The sequence below is a fragment of the Theropithecus gelada genome, chromosome 3, assembly GCF_003255815.1.
Source record: "Theropithecus gelada isolate Dixy chromosome 3, Tgel_1.0, whole genome shotgun sequence".
Lineage (NCBI taxonomy): Eukaryota > Metazoa > Chordata > Mammalia > Primates > Cercopithecidae > Theropithecus > Theropithecus gelada.
The window spans coordinates 10,991,039-11,009,572 of NC_037670.1; the positions used below are offsets into that span (position 1 = coordinate 10,991,039).

General features: G+C 50.4%; 1 protein-coding gene across 8 annotated transcripts in view; it reads right to left on the bottom strand.

The window, feature by feature from the left end:
* CUX1 (cut like homeobox 1) overlaps positions 1 to 18,534 on the bottom strand; it is a 472,214-nt gene that overhangs the window by 61,391 nt on the left and 392,289 nt on the right. For 3 of the 8 annotated variants that reach the window (XM_025381003.1, XM_025381004.1, XM_025381005.1), the window contains exons 19-20: positions 18,138 to 18,303; positions 17,525 to 17,581 (exon numbers count right to left, since the gene is read on the bottom strand). The exons of the other annotated variants lie outside the window; for them this stretch is intronic. In XM_025381003.1, coding sequence (XP_025236788.1) covers positions 17,525 to 17,581; positions 18,138 to 18,303 — 223 coding nt within the window. The remainder of the gene's footprint in view (positions 1 to 17,524; positions 17,582 to 18,137; positions 18,304 to 18,534) is intronic. 8 annotated transcript variants of the gene reach the window in all.

Consider the following 18,534-nt stretch of genomic DNA (forward strand, 5'->3'; position numbering starts at 1 on the left):
AAAAATAGAGACAGGGTTTTGCTATGCTGCCCAGGTTGGTCCTAGAATTCCTGGCCTCAAGTGATTGGATCTTCTTACCCTGGCCTCCCCAAGTGCTGGGATTACAGGCGTGAGCCACCGTGCCCAGCCACTTCCTACATTTTACACAGGTAAGATATGGTGCCCTGGCCAGGCGCAGTGGCTCATGCCTGTAATCCCAGCACTTTGGGAGGCTGAGGCGGGCGGATCACTTGAAGTCAGGAGTTTAAGACCAGCCTGGCCAACATGGTGAAACCCCATCTCTACTAAAAACACAAAAGTTAGCCAGGCGTGGTAGCACACACCTGTAATCCCAGTTACTTGGGAAGCTGACACAGGGGAATTGCTTGAACCCGGGAGGTGGAGGTTGCAGTGAGCTGAGATCGTGCCATTGCACTCCAGCCTGTGCAACAGAGACTCTGTCTCAAAAAAAAAACAAGAAAAAAAGATATGGTGCCCCGAGACACACAGCCAGGAGCTAGGCGGATGGGCCATATTCTAAACAGCCCCTGTACAGCTGGTGGTGCCTGCCCCCTGCACCCGACTGTGCCTTAGTGACAGAGTGACTGTGCCTGCCTTCCCACGCAGTTTTTCTACAACCCACACATCGACATGTGTGAATCTCGAAGACTTAACGATGAGTCACAAAAAGCTGATCCACTCACAGGATTGTGGAAGGGAACCAAAACACATTTCATACCAGGCGTGAATGGAGCAGCCAGCTGAGGGCGTTTGCATGTGCCTTCATTCAATTTTCCCAACGGCCCTGGGGTGGAAATTTACACCCTACATCCCAGGTGAGAAAGCAGAGGCTCACACGGGCAACGTGACTTGGTTAAAGTCACACAGATGATGCAAGGATTGGAACTAGATCAGGAGTGGAAAACCTCGATGTTCCTACCCATCCTGCTATCTGCCAATACCACGTGATTCTGAATCGCAGCCTACCGTCGTTCCTGCGTCATTTAACTCTCATTTTATTTATTTATTTATTCATTGAGACAGGGTCTTGCTCTGTTGCCCCAGCTGGAATGCAGTGGTGTGATCATGGTTCACTGTAGCCTCGACCTCCTGGGCTTCAGAGACCCTCTCGCCTTAGCCTCCTTGCTAATGTATGACAGAAAGTAGCTGGGACAGGTGTGTGCCACCATGCCCGGCTAATTTTTGTATTTTTGTAGAGAGATGGGGTCTTGCTATGTTGCCCAGACTGGTCTCGAACTCCTGGGCTCCAGCAAATCACCCACCTCTGCCTCCCAAAGTGCTGGGATTACAGGCATGAGCCACTGCACCCAGCCTACTCACAAATTTTTAAAGCACCTACTCTGTGTCTTGGGTATAAGGGAGAAATCAGACAAAAACCTCGCTTCCAAGGACTCTGCAGCCTGCAGGACCAGGACGTTGAAAATGGGTAATTTGCATATTTTAAAAGCCCTACTGCATAGTCCCATCCATCCAGTTTTGACAGCAATAGTAAGGTGTTACATTTAAAAAGTGATCTATGTGAATTAATTTTTTTTTTTTTTTTTTTTTTTAACAAGGCACTGAATCTGGCATAAGAGGAGTTTGGTTAGGAAGCTACAGAAAGCAGAGATAGTGACTCAAGGCCCTCTGAGATACACAAGGCATTCAGAAACTATAAAAGGATTACGAAAAATATTATATTCCAAAAACAGCAGGCAAACAACAGCTGCCTTAAGTTTTCAATGGGAGCCAATTGAAAACGCGCACCCGTCATAATTCTCGGAGATGCATCTCCCTGCAGTTCCTCCGATCCACTCTTAAAATTTCCATACCCGGCCCTCTATCCGCAGTAATAATAACCCAAATTCCATTTAGTGTTCATTTGAGCAGTCAGGATAAAGTCGTTTCTTATTATCTCCCCACTGTGTAAAAAACAGCTTGAAGGTGGGAAGTCAGCAAGCATTTTCACCAAAAAGTAATTATTGTAAGTGACATTTTTACTGCTGGCATGCCATAAGGCGAACTGTGCATTCGGAAGGACAAGTTGCTGAAACAAAATGACAGGGTACTCCGTGACATTCTGACAAGAACCCAAACATTATTTAACTGGCGGCTGGTCTGATGCGCCACTTTTCATTCTGTCCATGGTTTCGGCTTTGAGCCCATGCCAAGCCAGGAAATTCCAATGACTATACAGACAGACACGTACGGAAGGGCGGGAGGAAGGAGGGAGGAGGTTAGGGGAGAGGGGAGGGTGGTCGTGGCCTGGCACATGTAAGTGTGAATGAGTAGGGGAGCTGGGCACGGTGGTCCATGCCTGTAATCCAACATTTGGGAGGCTGAGATGGGCGGATTGCTTGAGGTCAGGAGTTCGAGACCAGCCCGGCTAACATGGCAAAACCCTGTCTCTACTAAAAATACAAAAATTAGCCAGGTGCGGTGGTGCACGCCTGTAGTACCAACTACTCCATCTCAAAAAAATAAATAACATAAAAAAAAAAAATAAAAAAACACAAACAAAAAATATAAAGGGAGCCCGGGAGGAGAGGAAAGGAGAGTCCGAGGGAGGGATGGGCCTGGAGGTGGCAGGAGTGGCGCAAGATACAAGGATGCATGGCGGGCTCTGAGGTGCCCGGTGTGGGCATGCTGGGGCTGGCAGGAGCCCTGAAGGCTCCGAAAGACTCTGCCCAGCCTGCAGGCCTTTCCAGCCACTGGTGCTGACAGCTTCAGAAGCCACAACAGGGTGACCCCCAGCCTGGATGCTTCCTAGCTGGGTTCAGAGGGACAGATGGTGATGTGGGCACCAGATCTGCTCCGGAACTGACCCTGTACTCTGAAGAGACCACACCCCCTGGGGGTTTATGCCTGGACTGAGTTTCTCAGCATCAAAGGAGAACGACAATGTTCATTTGGCCTCCTATTTGTTTGTTTGTTCTTTGTCTCTGTTGCCAGGCTGGAGTGCAGTGGTGCGATCTCGGCTCACTGCAACCTCCGCCTCCCGGGTTCAAGTGATTCTCCTGCCTCAGCCTCCCGAGTAGCTGGGATTACAGGTGTGCGCCACCACGCCCAGATAATTTTTGTATTTTTAGTAGAGATGGGGTTTCACCATGTTGGCCAGGCTGGCCTCGAACTCCTGACCTCAAATGATCTGCCTGCCTCAGCCTCCCAAAGTGCTGGGATTACAGGTGTGAGTCACCGCGTCTGGCCCTGGCCTCCTGTATTTTGGTCATACAGGGTCATACCACAAACATGAGACACACTTGCATGACCAGCTCCAAAATTTCTGAAAACCAAGGCTTTCCTCGGCTGTGGCAGTGATGCTGGGCTCCTCGGTTCCCAAGCCTTGCTTCTGAATCCAGCAGCAGAAGCTCACAGCCCTGCTGGATCTCCACCGAACATTCTCCGTCTCCATTAGACACAGCCCATATAAAAACCCAGAGTATTCTTCTTCTGAGTAAGACTGGCATCTTGACTGATTAACAAGAGCTTGAAACACAATATGCAGCAACTTTAGCAGATGTCACAAAGATACTCATGAGCTTTCCACAACTCCTTCCTAGGCCACTGGACATTTCCCTACCACGAAAGAAACAAAAGTAGCCCAACAACATACTGAGGAATATCAGAGACATGCCCAGCGTGGTCAAACTACAAAATGGCTTTCTTTCCAAGAGGGTGAGCAGCTGTGCCTGACGCCAGCGGCGGGACGCGAAGGTCCAATTCCCCAGGGTCCCGGGATGGCCTTCTGCCCCCGGGAAGGTCTGTGCCCATACAAGTGGCAGCATCAAGCTTTGGGCACATCCCTTGCCAGCCCCAAATCTATCAAATCACAGTTTTTCAATAGCAGAAAGAACCTGAGAAAGAGTCTGTAAGCGGTGGGGCCGGGGCGGGCGGGGAGAGGTGGGGGTTGAAAAGGGTTGGAGTGGGTGGGAAGATCCCTCAGAGGAACCAGAGGGGATGGGTGGTAGCTCTGCTCCACTCCAGGAAAGATCAATGCCCCCCGCCCACTCAACCAGTGGGTGCCAGTTTCTTCTATAAAATGGAACAGCAACGATCTCTCTCTCTCTCTTTCACACACACACCTCCCCCCCCCACCCTCTGCAGGGACTAAAGAAAGAATAGGATAGATGAACTCAAAGTCGCTGGTACCTAGTAGGTGCTGGGGTGTGTCTGTGTGCCAACTATATAGCCATAGTGTGTGTGTGTGTGTGTGTATTTTTTTTTTTTTTTTTGAGGCAGCATCTTGCTCTGTTGTCCAGGCTGGAGTGCAATGGTGCAATCTTGCCTCACTGCAGCCTCTGCCTCCCGGGTTCAAGTGATCTTCCCGCCCCTGCCTCCTGAGTAGCTGTAACAACAGGTGTGCGCCACCATGCCTGGTTATTTTTAATTTTTTGTGGAGATGGGGGCCTCACTATGTTGCCCAAGCTGGTCTTGAACTCCTGGACTCTAGTGATCTTCCTGCCTCAGTCTCCCAAAGTGCTAGGATTACAGGCATGAGCCACCGTGTCTGGCCAACAATATGTATTTTTAGGTTTGCTCAAGAAACTCTTATAATGACATGGGAGCCAAAATTCTTTCTCCCTTTTTTTCTTTTTTTTTTTTTTTTTTTAGATATGGTCTCACCCTGTTGCCTGGGCTGGAGTGCAGTGGCGTAATCACTGCTCACTACAGCATCGACCTCCTGGGCTCAAGCAATCCCTCTGCCCCGGCCTCCTGAGCAGCTGGGACTACAAGCACATCCCACCATTCCAGCTAATTTACTATAATTATTATTTGTTGAGATAGGGTCTCACTATGTTGCCCAGGCTGGTCTTGAACTCCTGGGCTCAAGTGATCCTCCTGCCTTGGCCTCCCAAAGTGCTGGGATTACAGGCATGAGCCACCATATCTGGCCCCAAAGAAAACCTGTTTCAATTAGAGCAAGGTTGTTTAACTTGTGCGATTTGTATTTTACCTCCCCAAAACTGACTTCCAAGTTGCTCGAAGATGGGACCTATGCCTTCCACAATAGGGAAACCCTCCATGTGCCAGGTGGTGGGGGTACAGCCATAAGCAAGGCAGACCCTGCGCCCCCATATCTTGTAACCAAAGTGGGAGGCCGATGTCACTAAGCGGGTCACTCAGAGTCTAGGAAGAGGGTGTTTCTGGGGAGAGCAGTGCCAGAGCAGGGTCTGGAGGTACAGCTGTGCGGGCAGCATGGTCCTGGCCACAGCACAGGGGTGTGACAGGCCTCTGCTGCCAAGAGAGTGAGAACTTGTTCTGAGAAGTTAACCATGAGCTCCTCCAACTAGAGGAGACACCATTGCGTCTATCCAGAGCCTCCCTCCCTCTAGACGCCATCGTATCCATCCAGAGCCTCCCTCCCTCTAGACGCCATCGTATCCATCCAGAGCCTCCCTCCCTCTAGACGCCATCGTGCCATCCAGAGCCTCCCTCCCTCTGGGGTGGTTTTCTACTCTCCTCTTTCATCTCCCCAACATGGGAAGGTACGCTGGGGAGAAATGATCTTAGAAATTCTGTGTTGGCCTGAAATGCGCGAGGACGAAGCTGCAGAGGTGATGAGGCCCTGTGGCTGGCGGGAACCTGCGCAGAACCAGAGCTCACCTGCAGGCCGGGAGGGGACCTGCCGGGGATTCGGAGTGGAAACTCACTTTCCTTCCGGGCTCATTTGGCTTGTGTATCTTTTATAAGCTCTTAAGGAAATAAGCATATCAAAAGCAGAGCTTGAAGATATTAAAAATTAAAAACCCTACTTAAATTACAATTCAATTTTGGTAGTGAACTCGCAGTCTGGCCAGATTGCTGAAGGGACACTGGGTGACACAGATGGCCCTGCTTCAGGGGCACAGGCTCGCCTTGTTCCGGCTTTTCTGCAGATCCATACTGATTTAGAAATGATGCTTTCAAATTACCTTCAATAACCTTATTACCAAGCCAGCTGTGTGTACGAACACTTATCAATGCATCCCTGTGCATTAAGACAAAATGTATGTCATACAAACAGTCTAAATATATATTACTAAGATGGGAAAAAACAAAGCCTCTGGTTAAATTGCTTTGCTGTAATCAAAGATTAATCACTGTGCGAGTGTGTGTGTGTGAGAGAGAATATGTGTGTGTGTGTGTGAGGGAGAGAATGTATGTGTGAGGGAGAGAGAATGTGTGTGTGTGTGAGGGAGACAGAATGTGTGTGTGTGTGTGTGTGTGTGTGTGTGTGTGTGTGTGTACCCTCTTTTTCTCAAGGGTTCAATTCTGGCTTTGGGCAAACCTATCTGTCCCTTTTACCAAGTCATGCTCTCTGGCCGGTGTGCCCATTGCCATTCTAATAGTGAAATTAATTCTTCCAGATTTCCGAGACTTGGAAGAGCTAAAAAGAGGTTAAGGAGGTCTTTTTTTGTTTATGTTTTTTGAGATGGGGTGTTGCTTTGTTGCCCAGGCTGGAGTGATCTCGGCTCACTGTAACCTCCACCAATGATCCTCCCCGCTCAGCCTCCCAAGTAGCTGAAACTATAGACTACAGATGCACACACCACCATGCCTGGCTAATTTCTGTATTTTTTGTAGAGATGGGGCTTCCCCATGTTGTCCAGGCTGCTTTCAAACTCCTGGCCTCAAACTCCTGGCTCCTGCCGCAGCCTCCCAAAGTGCTGAGATTACAGGCGTGAGCCACTGTGCCCAGGCACGAGGTCTTAAATACTGTTTTCTTTCGAGTCTTCCAGGCCTGCAGCCCAGAAATGCTCCTTTCCCGCAGGCACATGGTGGACAGCAGGCTTGGGGGTGCCCATCTGTGGGGAGGATGCTGCGTCTGCCCTGAGAACAGCCTGTCCTCCTCCTTCCATGATGCTGCCTGTTGGCCCAGTGTGCGGGGTTGCAATGGATGGGCTGCAATGGAATGTTCCTCAGAGAATCCATGGCTGATCACTGCCCGTGGAACACGCCGGTGTGGTGGGCTGCCTCCTGTCTTCCACTCAATGCCCAGGTGAGTGAACTCACTTAGCCCTACAAAGACCCAGGGCCGCGCCGGGCAGAACCAAGCTGACATTTCCGTCTTCCGCGACGGTATTAGAAAAACCATTAAGGTACATTATTTTACACGTCCTCCTAATCTCTCCATACTGCTTTACTTAATTTGTGATGAAATTGTTGAGAAAGGGTACTTAATGTAGGACAGTCAGTAAAAGTAATTTATCATCTTCCCGCTTCGGTGCTCACGTTATCAGCGAACTCATTTCTGCATTCATCATGCAATCAGCCTATTATTTGCATATTAATCAGGCAGTGGACCGTGAAAGAGCGGCATCCCAGCCAAATGCTGCACTATCTCAGGAGAAACACTCAGTAATTATCATACATCAGTGTTATGATGTGATAATTGATTATAACATCTTTCTCCTGCCCCTGGGGAGTCCCTGCACTAACCCAGCTCCAGGCACTCTGGACAGATTTTTCTTTGCTTGCAAAAAATAAATAAATAAATAAACAAACAAATAAATAAATAAATCAGTTGGAGTAACCGCTGCCGTGCGCTCGGAGTGCTGTTTCTGGGGAGCACTGATTCTCTTTTCCACATTCACGAGGTGTTTTAAGCCACATGAAACAAAACTGACCTTAACTCTGGAATGAGAAGGCCTGATGGCGGGGAAGGAGTGCCCCTCTGGGGCCCGGGTGTCCTCTCTCCTCAGCCTCCTGGGTTCAGAGGTGCTGCTAAGGCATCCATAAAACTTTCCTTATCAAATAGAATGTTCCAACTACCTCTTAATTGCAAAGTTGGTTTAAAGGCAGTTTGGCTGCTTTATTTAGGTGCCAAATGACAGACTAATTTTGGCCCTCATGGAAAGGACAAACCCAACATCTGCCAATTCAGACTGGGGCTATATTTAGGAATCCAGTTCCAAAGGGAAGAAGTAAACACAAAATCTAGAGGAGGCCCCGATGGAAGCCTCCTGCCTGGCTCCCATTCTATCCAGGGCAATGCCATTAAGAAACTCCCCTCCTTATCCCGGGAGCCTGGCAGGTCCCTCGGGCCAGTCTGCATGGGGCTGGGGCCTGGGTGTTGGCATGGCTCCGGGGGCCGTGACAGCTGAAAGGCAGGGTTGCCCTGTAGCAGGGACAGGACCTCAAGCCATTGTGTATAGGTTCACTGAATTTAGACCAGAAGAGGTTTCAAAGGAGTATGGACACTCCATGCAGCCCAGGCCAGGTGGATTATACTTTTCCAACAGCCAAACCTTGTAAACGTGGCTTCCATATTGTCACTGATTTGCTGATTCAACTCCTGGGCTCAGGCAATCCTCCTGCCTCAGCCTCCTGAGTAGCTAGGACTACAGGTGCGCACCACCATGCTCGGCTACATTTTAAATTTCCTGTAGAGATGGGGCCTTGCTATGTTGCTCAGGCTGGTCTCAAATTCCTGGACTCAAGCGATCCTTCTGTCTTGGCCTCCCAAAGTGTTGGGATTACAGGCATCAGCCACTGTGCCTGGCCACCACTTTCTTGACTGGGGCAAATCACCTCTTATCTCTGAGTCTTGGTTTATTCCATCCATAAGAGGAGGGAACTGTTTCCACTTATTATTATTATTATTATTTTTTGAGACGAAGTTTTGTTCTTGTTGCCCAGGCTGGAGTGCCACTGTGATGCCGTCTCGGCTCACTGCATCCACCTCTGGGTTCATGTTACTCTCCTGCTTCAGCCTCCCGAGTAGCTGGGAATACAGGCATCCGCCACCACGCCCGGCTAATTTTTTCTGTATTTTTAGTAGAAACAGGGTTTCGCCATGTTGGCCAGGCCGGTCTTGAACTCCTGACCTCAGGTGACCCACCTGCCTCATCCTCCCAAAGTGCTGAGATTACATGAGATTACAGGCGTGAGCCACTGTGCCTGGCCTCACTTATTGATTACGGATTAAGGACATCAGCTCTGTTAGTGGCACAGAGTCCATGCCAGCACGTGGACTCCCTTGTTTTATTCCCATCCCCTTTCTGCAATCACCTGAGGGTTTCTAGGCATTTAAGCTTTTTCATTCCTCCCCTAGAATTCAACCACTGAAAACTGAAGTCCTCATTTGCTCCTATGACCTATTTTTGTCTCTTGTACTGAATGCCCAATGTGCTGTAAATTCTGTTTTCTATGGAAAGCCTGAAGGGGAGAGAACGGGATGTGTTTATAAGCCAGGCTGGGCCTGCTGGGCCTTTTCAGAAGGGGAAGCCAGGGAGCACCAGGATGGAGGGTCCAGGGAAAGCGATGGGAAGAACGAGAGTTATGTGACCCCTCAACCTTGCCGGCTGTTTCCAGCTTAGTTGGCCTGGTTCCATACTAGCTTGGCCCCAAATGGCCTGAGCAGTGACCTAGACCCTATAGTCTTACTCTGGAAGCTCAAGGTTTCGTGTCCACTTTAAGGAACTGGTCAATGAACGGACAGCTTCCAAGGATGGAACAGCATTTTGTAGAAGGTGAGACTTTGGAAAGGCACATGCAGATCACGCCTCAGAGGACTAGGGTGCCAGCAGCACCCAGCACCATCTGCAAGGGACAATCTCCACCAAAGGAGGTAGGAAGATGTGACCAGATTCTGTTTTAAAGGCAGACATCTGGCCGGGCGTGGTGGTGCACACTTGTAACCCCAGCACATTGGGAGGCTGAGGCTGGTGGATCACCTGAGGTCAGGAGTTCGAGACCAGCCTGAGCCACGTGGTGAAACCCTGTCTATACTAAATACAAAAAATTAGTCGGGTGCGGAGGCGCACACCTGTAATCCCAGCTACTTGGGGGCTGAGGCAGGAGAATTGCTTGAACTCGGGAGGCGGAGGCTGCAGTGAGCTGAGATCGTGCCACTGCACTCCAGCCTGGGTGACAGAGAGACTCCGTCTCACACACGCACACACAAAATGAGAAAATCCTCCACATGCTGATGGAGGAAGGTCCCCACGGTGTGTTACTAAGGGAGAAAAGCAAGGCACATGGCCTTTTTGAGGCCTGCACGGCCCCCGTCTGTGTGGAATAAATATTTAGATGCATGACTGTCCTGAAGGGCACATGAGAAACTGGGGACGGTGGCGGGGTGGGGGGTTGGGGGTGTGTGAGAGGAGGATGAGGGAGGGCTGGTGACTGATTTCTTTAAAAAAAATTGTAAGTTTGAATGCTTGCATTTTGTAACTATGGTGCATTTTACTTCTTGGAAAAAATCCTGCAAATCATTATAAAAACAAAAAAGTCAAATAAATCGGTGACTCTGGGCTATGACTTCTCCCCTCTCTTTGGGTGAGGTACAGGGACAAATTCTGCTCTAGGAACAGAGACTTTGGGGGCCGAGTTCTGGCAAAGCCTTCCCCAAGGGGGTGTGATGGGTGGTGCTGGGAGGTGGGACTGCAGGGTGCTGGGGCGGTGCTGGCAGCCTGCGTAGGCCGCCTTGCTCCCTTGACAGCAACGTTTGTTGCTTTGAAACAAAACCTAAAGTGGGCTATGGTACTCAGCACTGGCTGCCTGGGGCGTCTGTGCAGGATCTGTGTGTGCAGGGTCCCCCAGGCTGGGCTGTCCCAGGAACAAAAGGCCCTCCACACACCCGTGTTCTCCTGCATAAATGTCACAGGGTGCTGGTTCCAGTAACATGTGGCCAACCCCCATCGTGAATCCCACAAGCATCTGGAGGGGCTTGGGGAACTGAACAAGCAGGTCATACACAGTGACAAAGGGGCTTTCCGGCAAGGTCTCCGAGTGATCCTGACACGTCACACATCAAGGAACTTCTGAGAAGCGCATGTGCCCTTCCTCCTGTGGCTCTCGGGGTGGTCCCCCAGCCTCGTCTCATCAGCTGGGACTTCCCGCGCTGCCCCCGCGCAGCCTGCCTCACCTGTCTCTGGAAGGGTTCACGGTGGCACAGCCAGTCCTGTTTTATCTTAGCTCAGCTGAGATCACGTTGAGTTTTTTTTTTTTTTTTTTTTTTTTTTTGAGATGGAGTTTTGCTCTTGTCGCCCGGCTGGAGTGCAGTGGTGTGATCTTGGCTCACTGCAACCTCGGTCTCCCGGGTTCAAGCGATTCTCCTGCCTCAGCCTCCCGAGTAGCTGGGACTACAGATTTGCCCTGCACCACCACACCCAGCTATTTTTTGTATTTTTACTAGAGACGGGGTTTCGCCATGTTGGCCAGGCTGATCTTAAACTCCTGACCTCAGGTGATCTGCCCGCCTTGGCCTCCCAAAATGCTGGGATTACAGGTGTGAGCCACTGCGCCTGGCTGAAAAGCTGAGTCTTTAATGCCTCCAGCGGAAGAGGTAATCTTTTTCTGCAGGGGGACAGGGTCTCGCTTCGTTACCCAGGCTGCAGTGCAATGGTGCTGTCACTGCTCACTGCAGCCTCCACCTCCCAGGTTCAAGTGATATTCTTGCCTCAGCCTCCTGAGTAGCAGGGATCACAGGCGCACACCACCATGCCTGGCTTATTTTTATATTTTTAGTAGAAACTGGGTTTCACCAGGTTGGCCAGGCTGGTCTCAAACTTCTGACCTCAAGTGATCCACCCACCTCAGCCTCCCAAGGGGCTGGGATTACAAGTGTGAGTCACTGTGCCTGGCTCCTGCCTGCTTCAGACAGTGCCATGGAATTTCCAGGGGGTGCAATCAGCCCCTCCTGTCCCTATGAACATGCAATCCACATGCTCGCAACACTGAGTGTTAGCCATGAACATGGGAGAACCGGCTGCTTATCAAGGACACTGCTTTAGAATCTTACAGCAGAGTTTAAAGCTCATGAGCCCTGGACACATGTTCCTGGCTATCTGGTGGGGACCAGCTAAGAGCCATGACCATGACACACATGCACATTCAAAAGGAATGTGGACCTGACCGCGATAGGGGATCTCCTGGTTGTACAAGGTCATGGACAGCCCACGGCCCTGTGGGCTTCACGTCAAAGAGGGGCACACATCGGACCACCCACGTTAGAGACAGACCACAGCAGCTGTCTTCTCAAAGAGGCAACTGATACTCTGTTGGCTGACTGGGAACAGCAACAGGCAGCAGAGAAGGCTTGGAACCCATCATTTCTAACACGCCGGGAAAGAGCCGGGAATTTTACGATTCAGCCAAGGGCAGGGGACCATCCTTCCACCTGGATAGCCATAATACACTACAAGCCAGTGTGAATGCAGACGTAACAGCTTGTTGGCCACAGCAATGAAATGCTCCCACATTAAAAAGTTACAAAGTGGCCAGGTGTGGAGGCTCATATCAGTAATCCCAGCGCTTTGGGAGGCCAGGAGTTTGATACCAGCCCTGGCAATAGAGACCCCCTACTTCTCCAGCTTACTTGGGTATTGGAAATAAAGAATAAAAAAGGCCGGGTGTGGTGACTCACACCTGTAATCCCAGCACTTTGGGAGGCTGAGGTGGGTGGATCACCTGAGGTCAGGAGTTCAAGACCAGCCTCGCCAACATGGTGAAACCCCATTTCTACTAAAAATACAAAAATTAGCCGGGTGTGGTGGCGGGTGCCTGTAATCCCAGCTACTTGGGAGGATGAGGAAGGAGAACTGCTTGAACCCAGGAGGTGTAGGTTGCAGTGAGCGGAGATTGCGCCAGTGCACTCCAGCCCAGGTGATAGAGCGAGACTCTATCTCAAAAAACAAAAACAAAAATAAAAACAAAAAAAAAAAAAAAAGGAAAGAAAGAATAAAAAAAAGGACCCCACTTCTACAAAAAAATTAGCTGGGTGTGGTGGACAGTGTCTGTAAATCCCAGCTACTCAGGAGGCTGAGGAGAGAGGATTGTTTGAGCCTGAGAGGTTGAGGCTGTATTGAGCAGTGATCATGTCACTGCACTCCAGACTGGGCAACAGAGTGAGTCCCCATCTATCTATAAAAAATAAACAAAAAATAGAGTAAGATAAATTGCTGAATGATAAGAAGGCCACACTCTGAGCAAACAAGCCTTAAAGAGCCCCTACCTTCTCCTCTATGAACATTTGCTATGGTTAAGTAGTGTGAGGTCCAGGAATGAGGGATGACGCCTGGAATGACGAACAGACAAAAGGGACTGCAGAATCAGTCCCTGAGGACCACCTGCAACTCCATCTTGAAATGAAGTTTTCCAAATTAGATCAAAGATGACTCTGGTTATAACTACGCCCCCCTTTACACCCCAAGGCGCTGAGCAATTTGCAAGAAGCCAACACAAAAATATTTGTAGAAAGTTAAGACGCACCAGAAAACCTGTGAACAGGTAACTGATCTGAAGATTTGTCTTTTAAAAACCGTTTTTCTTAAAAAGAAGTTACTCATGACCGGCATGGAACCTATCACCTTACGCCTTTTCAAGGCCTCAACAGCGTCTAAGAAAAAGTGGCGGGTCACTAGTGACGCTGCTGCTTAAAAATGGCATCAAATTTCCTTAATGCCCAAGGCCGTCACCCCCATGCTTGGATTCTTAGAGGAACATTCAGCATCTGTTGTATCCGCCAAGAGGAAAAAGTAATGATGTGAATGAAACGTCAGTTTCTCTCTCCTTTTTGGCAAATTTGGCGCCTAAGTCATTAAGGAAAATGGAGGGACAGACAGGGCAATAGAGCCCAGCAGGAAGACGCTGACGGGAGCTCTTCAGTGAGGAAAAGAAAACAGACTCCTGGGCCAGCAGCTTGCTGTTCAGATGGGCGAGGCCACTCTAGCGCAGGGCACCTGATCGCCATGGTAACCGAGCACACAGCACAGAGCCATCCGCCCCCACGGACTCCGCTGTAAGCCTGTTTCCTTTACTGCAGGGCTGTGGCTGGCTAAGCAAGTTGTCCAAAGTCCCTGCCTACCTGGGAGGGAAAACCAACCGCCAGTCCATCTTGGAGGCCCGGAATTTCAAGCACTGAGCGTTTCTCACCGACTTTCAGGAAGAAGCCAAGACGGGCCTGCAATGACCTTCCTGCAGACACTGGTTCTACCACGGTGAGCTACTCAAGGCAGACAATGGAGGGAGCATCTTCTGGGTCTGTGAGCCTCTTGAGGATTCTGGGGTAGCCATGGGAAGAACAGGGAATCGGAATCCTGCAGCAATCTTAGGACAGAGGCTCGCTCCCCTGCTTCAGGGAAGTTTCCACAGAGACACTGTCAAGGAAGATTCTAGAGTTTCTCATGTCACCCATCCTAAGGATTTACTAAAAACCACTGTTAGAAAGCAACTCTATTTTTCTAAATTAAATTCCATATACTGGGCGGGGCACAGTGGCTCATGCCTATAATCCCAGCACTTTGGGAAGCTGAGGTGGGTGGATCGCCAGGTGTGGTGGCACGCACCTGTAGTCCCAGCTACTTGGGAGGCTGAGGCAGGAGAATCGCTTGAACTCAGGAGGCGGAGGTTGCAGTGAGCTGAGATTGTGTCATTGCGCTCTAGCCTGGGCGACAGAGTGAGACTCCAACACACACACACACACACACACACACACACACACACACACTCCGTATACTGCAAACATAGCTTTAAAAATTTTTATTATTATTATTTTGAGACAGGGTCTCCCTCTGTCATCCAGCCTGGAGTGCAGTGGCGTGATCTTGGCTTACTCCAGCCTCGACCTCCCAAGCTCAAGCAATCCTCCCGTCTCAGTCCCCCAAGTAGCTGGAACTACAGGTGTATGCCACCACACCTGGCTAATTTTGCGTTTTTTGTAGAAATAGGGTTTCACCATGTTGCCCAGGCTGGTCTTGAACTCCTAAGCTCAGGCGACCTGTCTACCTTGGCTTCCCAAAGTGCTAGGATTACAGATGTGAGCCACCGTGTGAAACTCCCTTGAAAAGTAACCTCTGATAGTAAAGACTCAGATGAGGAAAGCCATATGATAATCTCTTTTCTTTCTGGCAAAGCCCTCCTAGTCCTGCTGGTCCAGAGAAATATTTTTACTTAGCCGTCATTACGCTATACAATGTTAAAAAATTTTCCTGGCCAGGCGCAGTAGCTAACGCCTGTAATCCCAGCACTTTGGGAAGCTGAGGTGGGGGAAATCACCTGAGGTCAGGAGTTCGAGACTGGCCTGGCCAACATGGTAAAACTCTGTCACTACTAAAACTACAAAAATTAGCTGGGCGTGGTGGTGGGTACCTGTATTCCCAGCTACTCGGGAGTTTGAGGCAGGAGAATCACTTGAACCTGGGGGGTGGAGGTTGTAGTGAGCTGAGATTGCATCACTGCACTCCAGCCTGGGTAACAGAGAGAGACTCCGTCTTAAAAAAAAAAAAAAAAAGAAAAAATTTTCCTGCAATATAAGAAATCTTTTTCCATTTTTTTCCCCTAGTCACCATTATTTTTGCTTCTGCTGCTGGCTTTCCTATGACCATGATTTTTGCTTCTGCTGCTGCTTTCCTATCTCTTCAGGGTGTTGGGTCGGTGATATGTGCTTCACCTCCCCTCTCGCTGGAATGACATGGAAGCGGGGTGGGGGAGATACATCCATTTGCTGCCTCTTCACAAAAACCACTGGCAACCTCCATACCCTGTTCCGTTTCATCCAGGGGCTCATTGCCTTTTTCTATCTCCTGCTTCCAATCTGCGAGACTGCCCAGGAGTCTTAACTGACTTTATTCTATAAAGTCAATTGGTATCTTACAAATATCATTTACATTCCTCTTAGAGCCTAGTGTGTTTTTCTCAGGTTTGACACGTGACTGTTGTAGGGACGTTCCAGCACAGTGGCGATGATCTGTTACAATACAAAGTAAAACGTCATTCTTCTAGGATTTGTTCCGTCAAGGAGAAATTGCTTCTGGCATCGATCTGATGCCAGCAGGGATGGCACCGAGGGAGACTTCCTGTTTTATGTAGGACAAGGGGTTTTTTGGTTTTTTTTTGTTTTTGAGATGGAGTCTCACTCTGTCACCCAGGCCGGAGTGCAGTGGTACGATCTCAGCTCACTGCAACCTCCACCTCCCGGGTTCAAGCAACTCTGCCTCAGCCTCCCGAGTATCTGGGATTACAGGCTCCCACCACCACACCCTGCTAATTTTTTTGTATTTTTAGTAGAGACGGGGTTTCACCACGTTGGTCAGGCTGGTCTTAAACTCCTGACCTCAGGTGATGCACCCGCCTCGGCCTCCCAAACTGTTGGGATTACAGGCGTGAGCCACTGCACCCGGTCTAACGAGCGGTTTTGATCTAGAAAACATTAGTCACTTTCTGCCAAGTTCAGTCCTGCCTCAATGGACTCAAATACTCTCATGAGTTTAAAGAAGGCCAACTTCCCGTTAGAGCAGGGGGTCAAGGCTAACTTTCCATGCAGACGTCCGTAAAACTCCAGCACAAACAGCTACATCCATTATTTCCCCTCAAGTATTCTGAACTCGAGCCAGTGCTGGATTAGTTCTTGGTACTTTCTAATTAAATTGGCCAAGCCAGAATGAGTGATCCCTTCTTCCGATGGACGCCCGCTCTACCTAGATGTCCAGCCAAGAAGACCCACAGCGCGGTGAGATGCAGCCTCCTGACCCCTACGTTGGTCAGAATCAAATCAAACACGGAAAACACGCGGAACTCTCAACTGGGGACTGAGATGCCACCGAGGCGCTCCGGCTGCATCTGTGTGAGGGTTTGGGCTCTTGCAGAAGCAGCAGCCACTGCCACACAGCTGTTCCCTGTGCTACACACATTCCCCCTCGTGGAGCTTGCGGCAAGCTGGCGGGCTTCGTGCTCCTGTTAGCTTTGTTTGTGTTTTCAATGAATCAATGGGATATGGAGACGAATCAACATGTTTAGAAAAATACAGAAAGGGAAAAAGAGGACCAGCTCACAGTGCTGGCTGTTCCTAAAAGCTGGCTGTAAAAAGCTCAGCTCCAAGTGTGGGATCGGCGCATGAGATGGGAGGCGGGGGGCGCAGGAGGGAGCCTAGGAGCCGTAGCCATGGGTCAGCCTGGACGGGCTGTGTCCAGGCACCGTGTGGCAAAGAGAACAAGTCTGGATGGAGACCTCAAGGCTGTGAAATGCAGACAGAAAGGAGCCTGAGCTTCTCAGCCTGCAGCCACCACCCTCCGCTACCACCTGCTCCCGGGCTCTGATCTCAGTCCCCAGCTCTTCATCCGTTCACGCCTGAGCTGTCTTCAGGGGTTTCCTGGCCATTTCCTTTCTGCTACCCTACCTTTCCCACTGTTCAAGGTCCAAGCTCCCCATTTTCCTGTTCAGAGGATGCCTAGATGTCTTCCGGTTAGACAAGAAGTCCCCTGACACGACCACACCAGGAGAGGGATGTGCGCCCGTACTTTGTCCCTTCCTGTCAGACAGTAAGCCCCCGAGTGGGGAATCTGTCTCTGACTTAGACCCCAGCCCTGAACACAAGGCTCTAGGCCGATGAAGGATGACAGTGGGTGTGCAAACCTTGGCAGGGTCCCTCCGTGCACTGTCGACTCGCCCTCCATTAGAAACTGACGCAGAGAGGGACCCCGTTTGCAGACAGGATGCCATATTTCAGCTCCCCAAATCCAGAATGTGGGGTCCCTTGGAGTCTCCCCGGGACACAGCAGAGCACGGGACAACAGAAAAGGCAGTGAGACATTTCATGTAAAAGCAACAGAAATTGGCTGCTTACCTGAGCTCACACAGCCCTGCTGCAGCGGGTCCTGGAGCGACGTCACAGAGTGGAGGACTGAAGTAGAAAAAGGTTATAATTAAAGGAAGGAACGCGGCCCAGGGCTTAAAGCTTCCTAACTGCATGTGGCAAGGCCTGGGGAGGCTTCCCACTCCTCCTGGGGAGGGGCAAGCACGGGACCCGCGGGCCAGGGAGGCGCTGCTGTCGCAAAGCCAGGCCCCTGGGCTGGGAGAAGGTGAAAGGTTTTGCCTGTGACATCTCCCACTTTAGTACCCTTGGCTGACTTTCTTTCCTGAATCCCTGATTCAGCTACTTGACTTTTACCTGTATTTATGTATAAACAGCATTTTTTAAATTGGTAACTCATTTTCTGCTGCTTATAAAATTAGGCACGATCTTCTCTCCTAAACACTAAAGTCAGTCCCACGGTGACAGGTTGTGGAGGAAGGGGACGGTTCTGTCCCCCAGCACCAGCCCATGGTGGGGAGCGTGGCTGGCCGCCTCCTGGGGTGGAGTTCCCTCCTCCCTCTCTGCATAGCCCAGGTGGGGCTGCTGTGACCAGGTCCTTGCTACAGTGGGGGCAGCCCCTCTCCTCTGGCAGGACCCCTGGTACCTGGCCCTTGCTGCTGGCCCTGGACGGGTAGAACACCCTGGCCTAGCTCGCCGTTCAGCCAGAGCTGCATCCGGATGAAGGGTTCTCGGCCTTTCTGCGTCAGCTTGCTCCATGGCTTCGGTCGGGACAGCATGTCGCTGACGCTGCCCTGGGACAGGCCCAGCACCTGGAATGGCACCGAACACACACGGCCATCAGTGCCGGGGTAATAGCCTGATGCCACAGACACTGCTGCAATGCACATGCAACACACAGAGGGCGTGTCTAGGGCTGACTTCTGAGCACAGAACTGCGGCCTGGTGGCAGTGACAGGTTGTGGGCAGGGAATAAACGTTTAAAGATCAATGGTAGGCTGAGACCCCGGCACAGGAGGACTTTTGGGCAAGCCATGGTTACA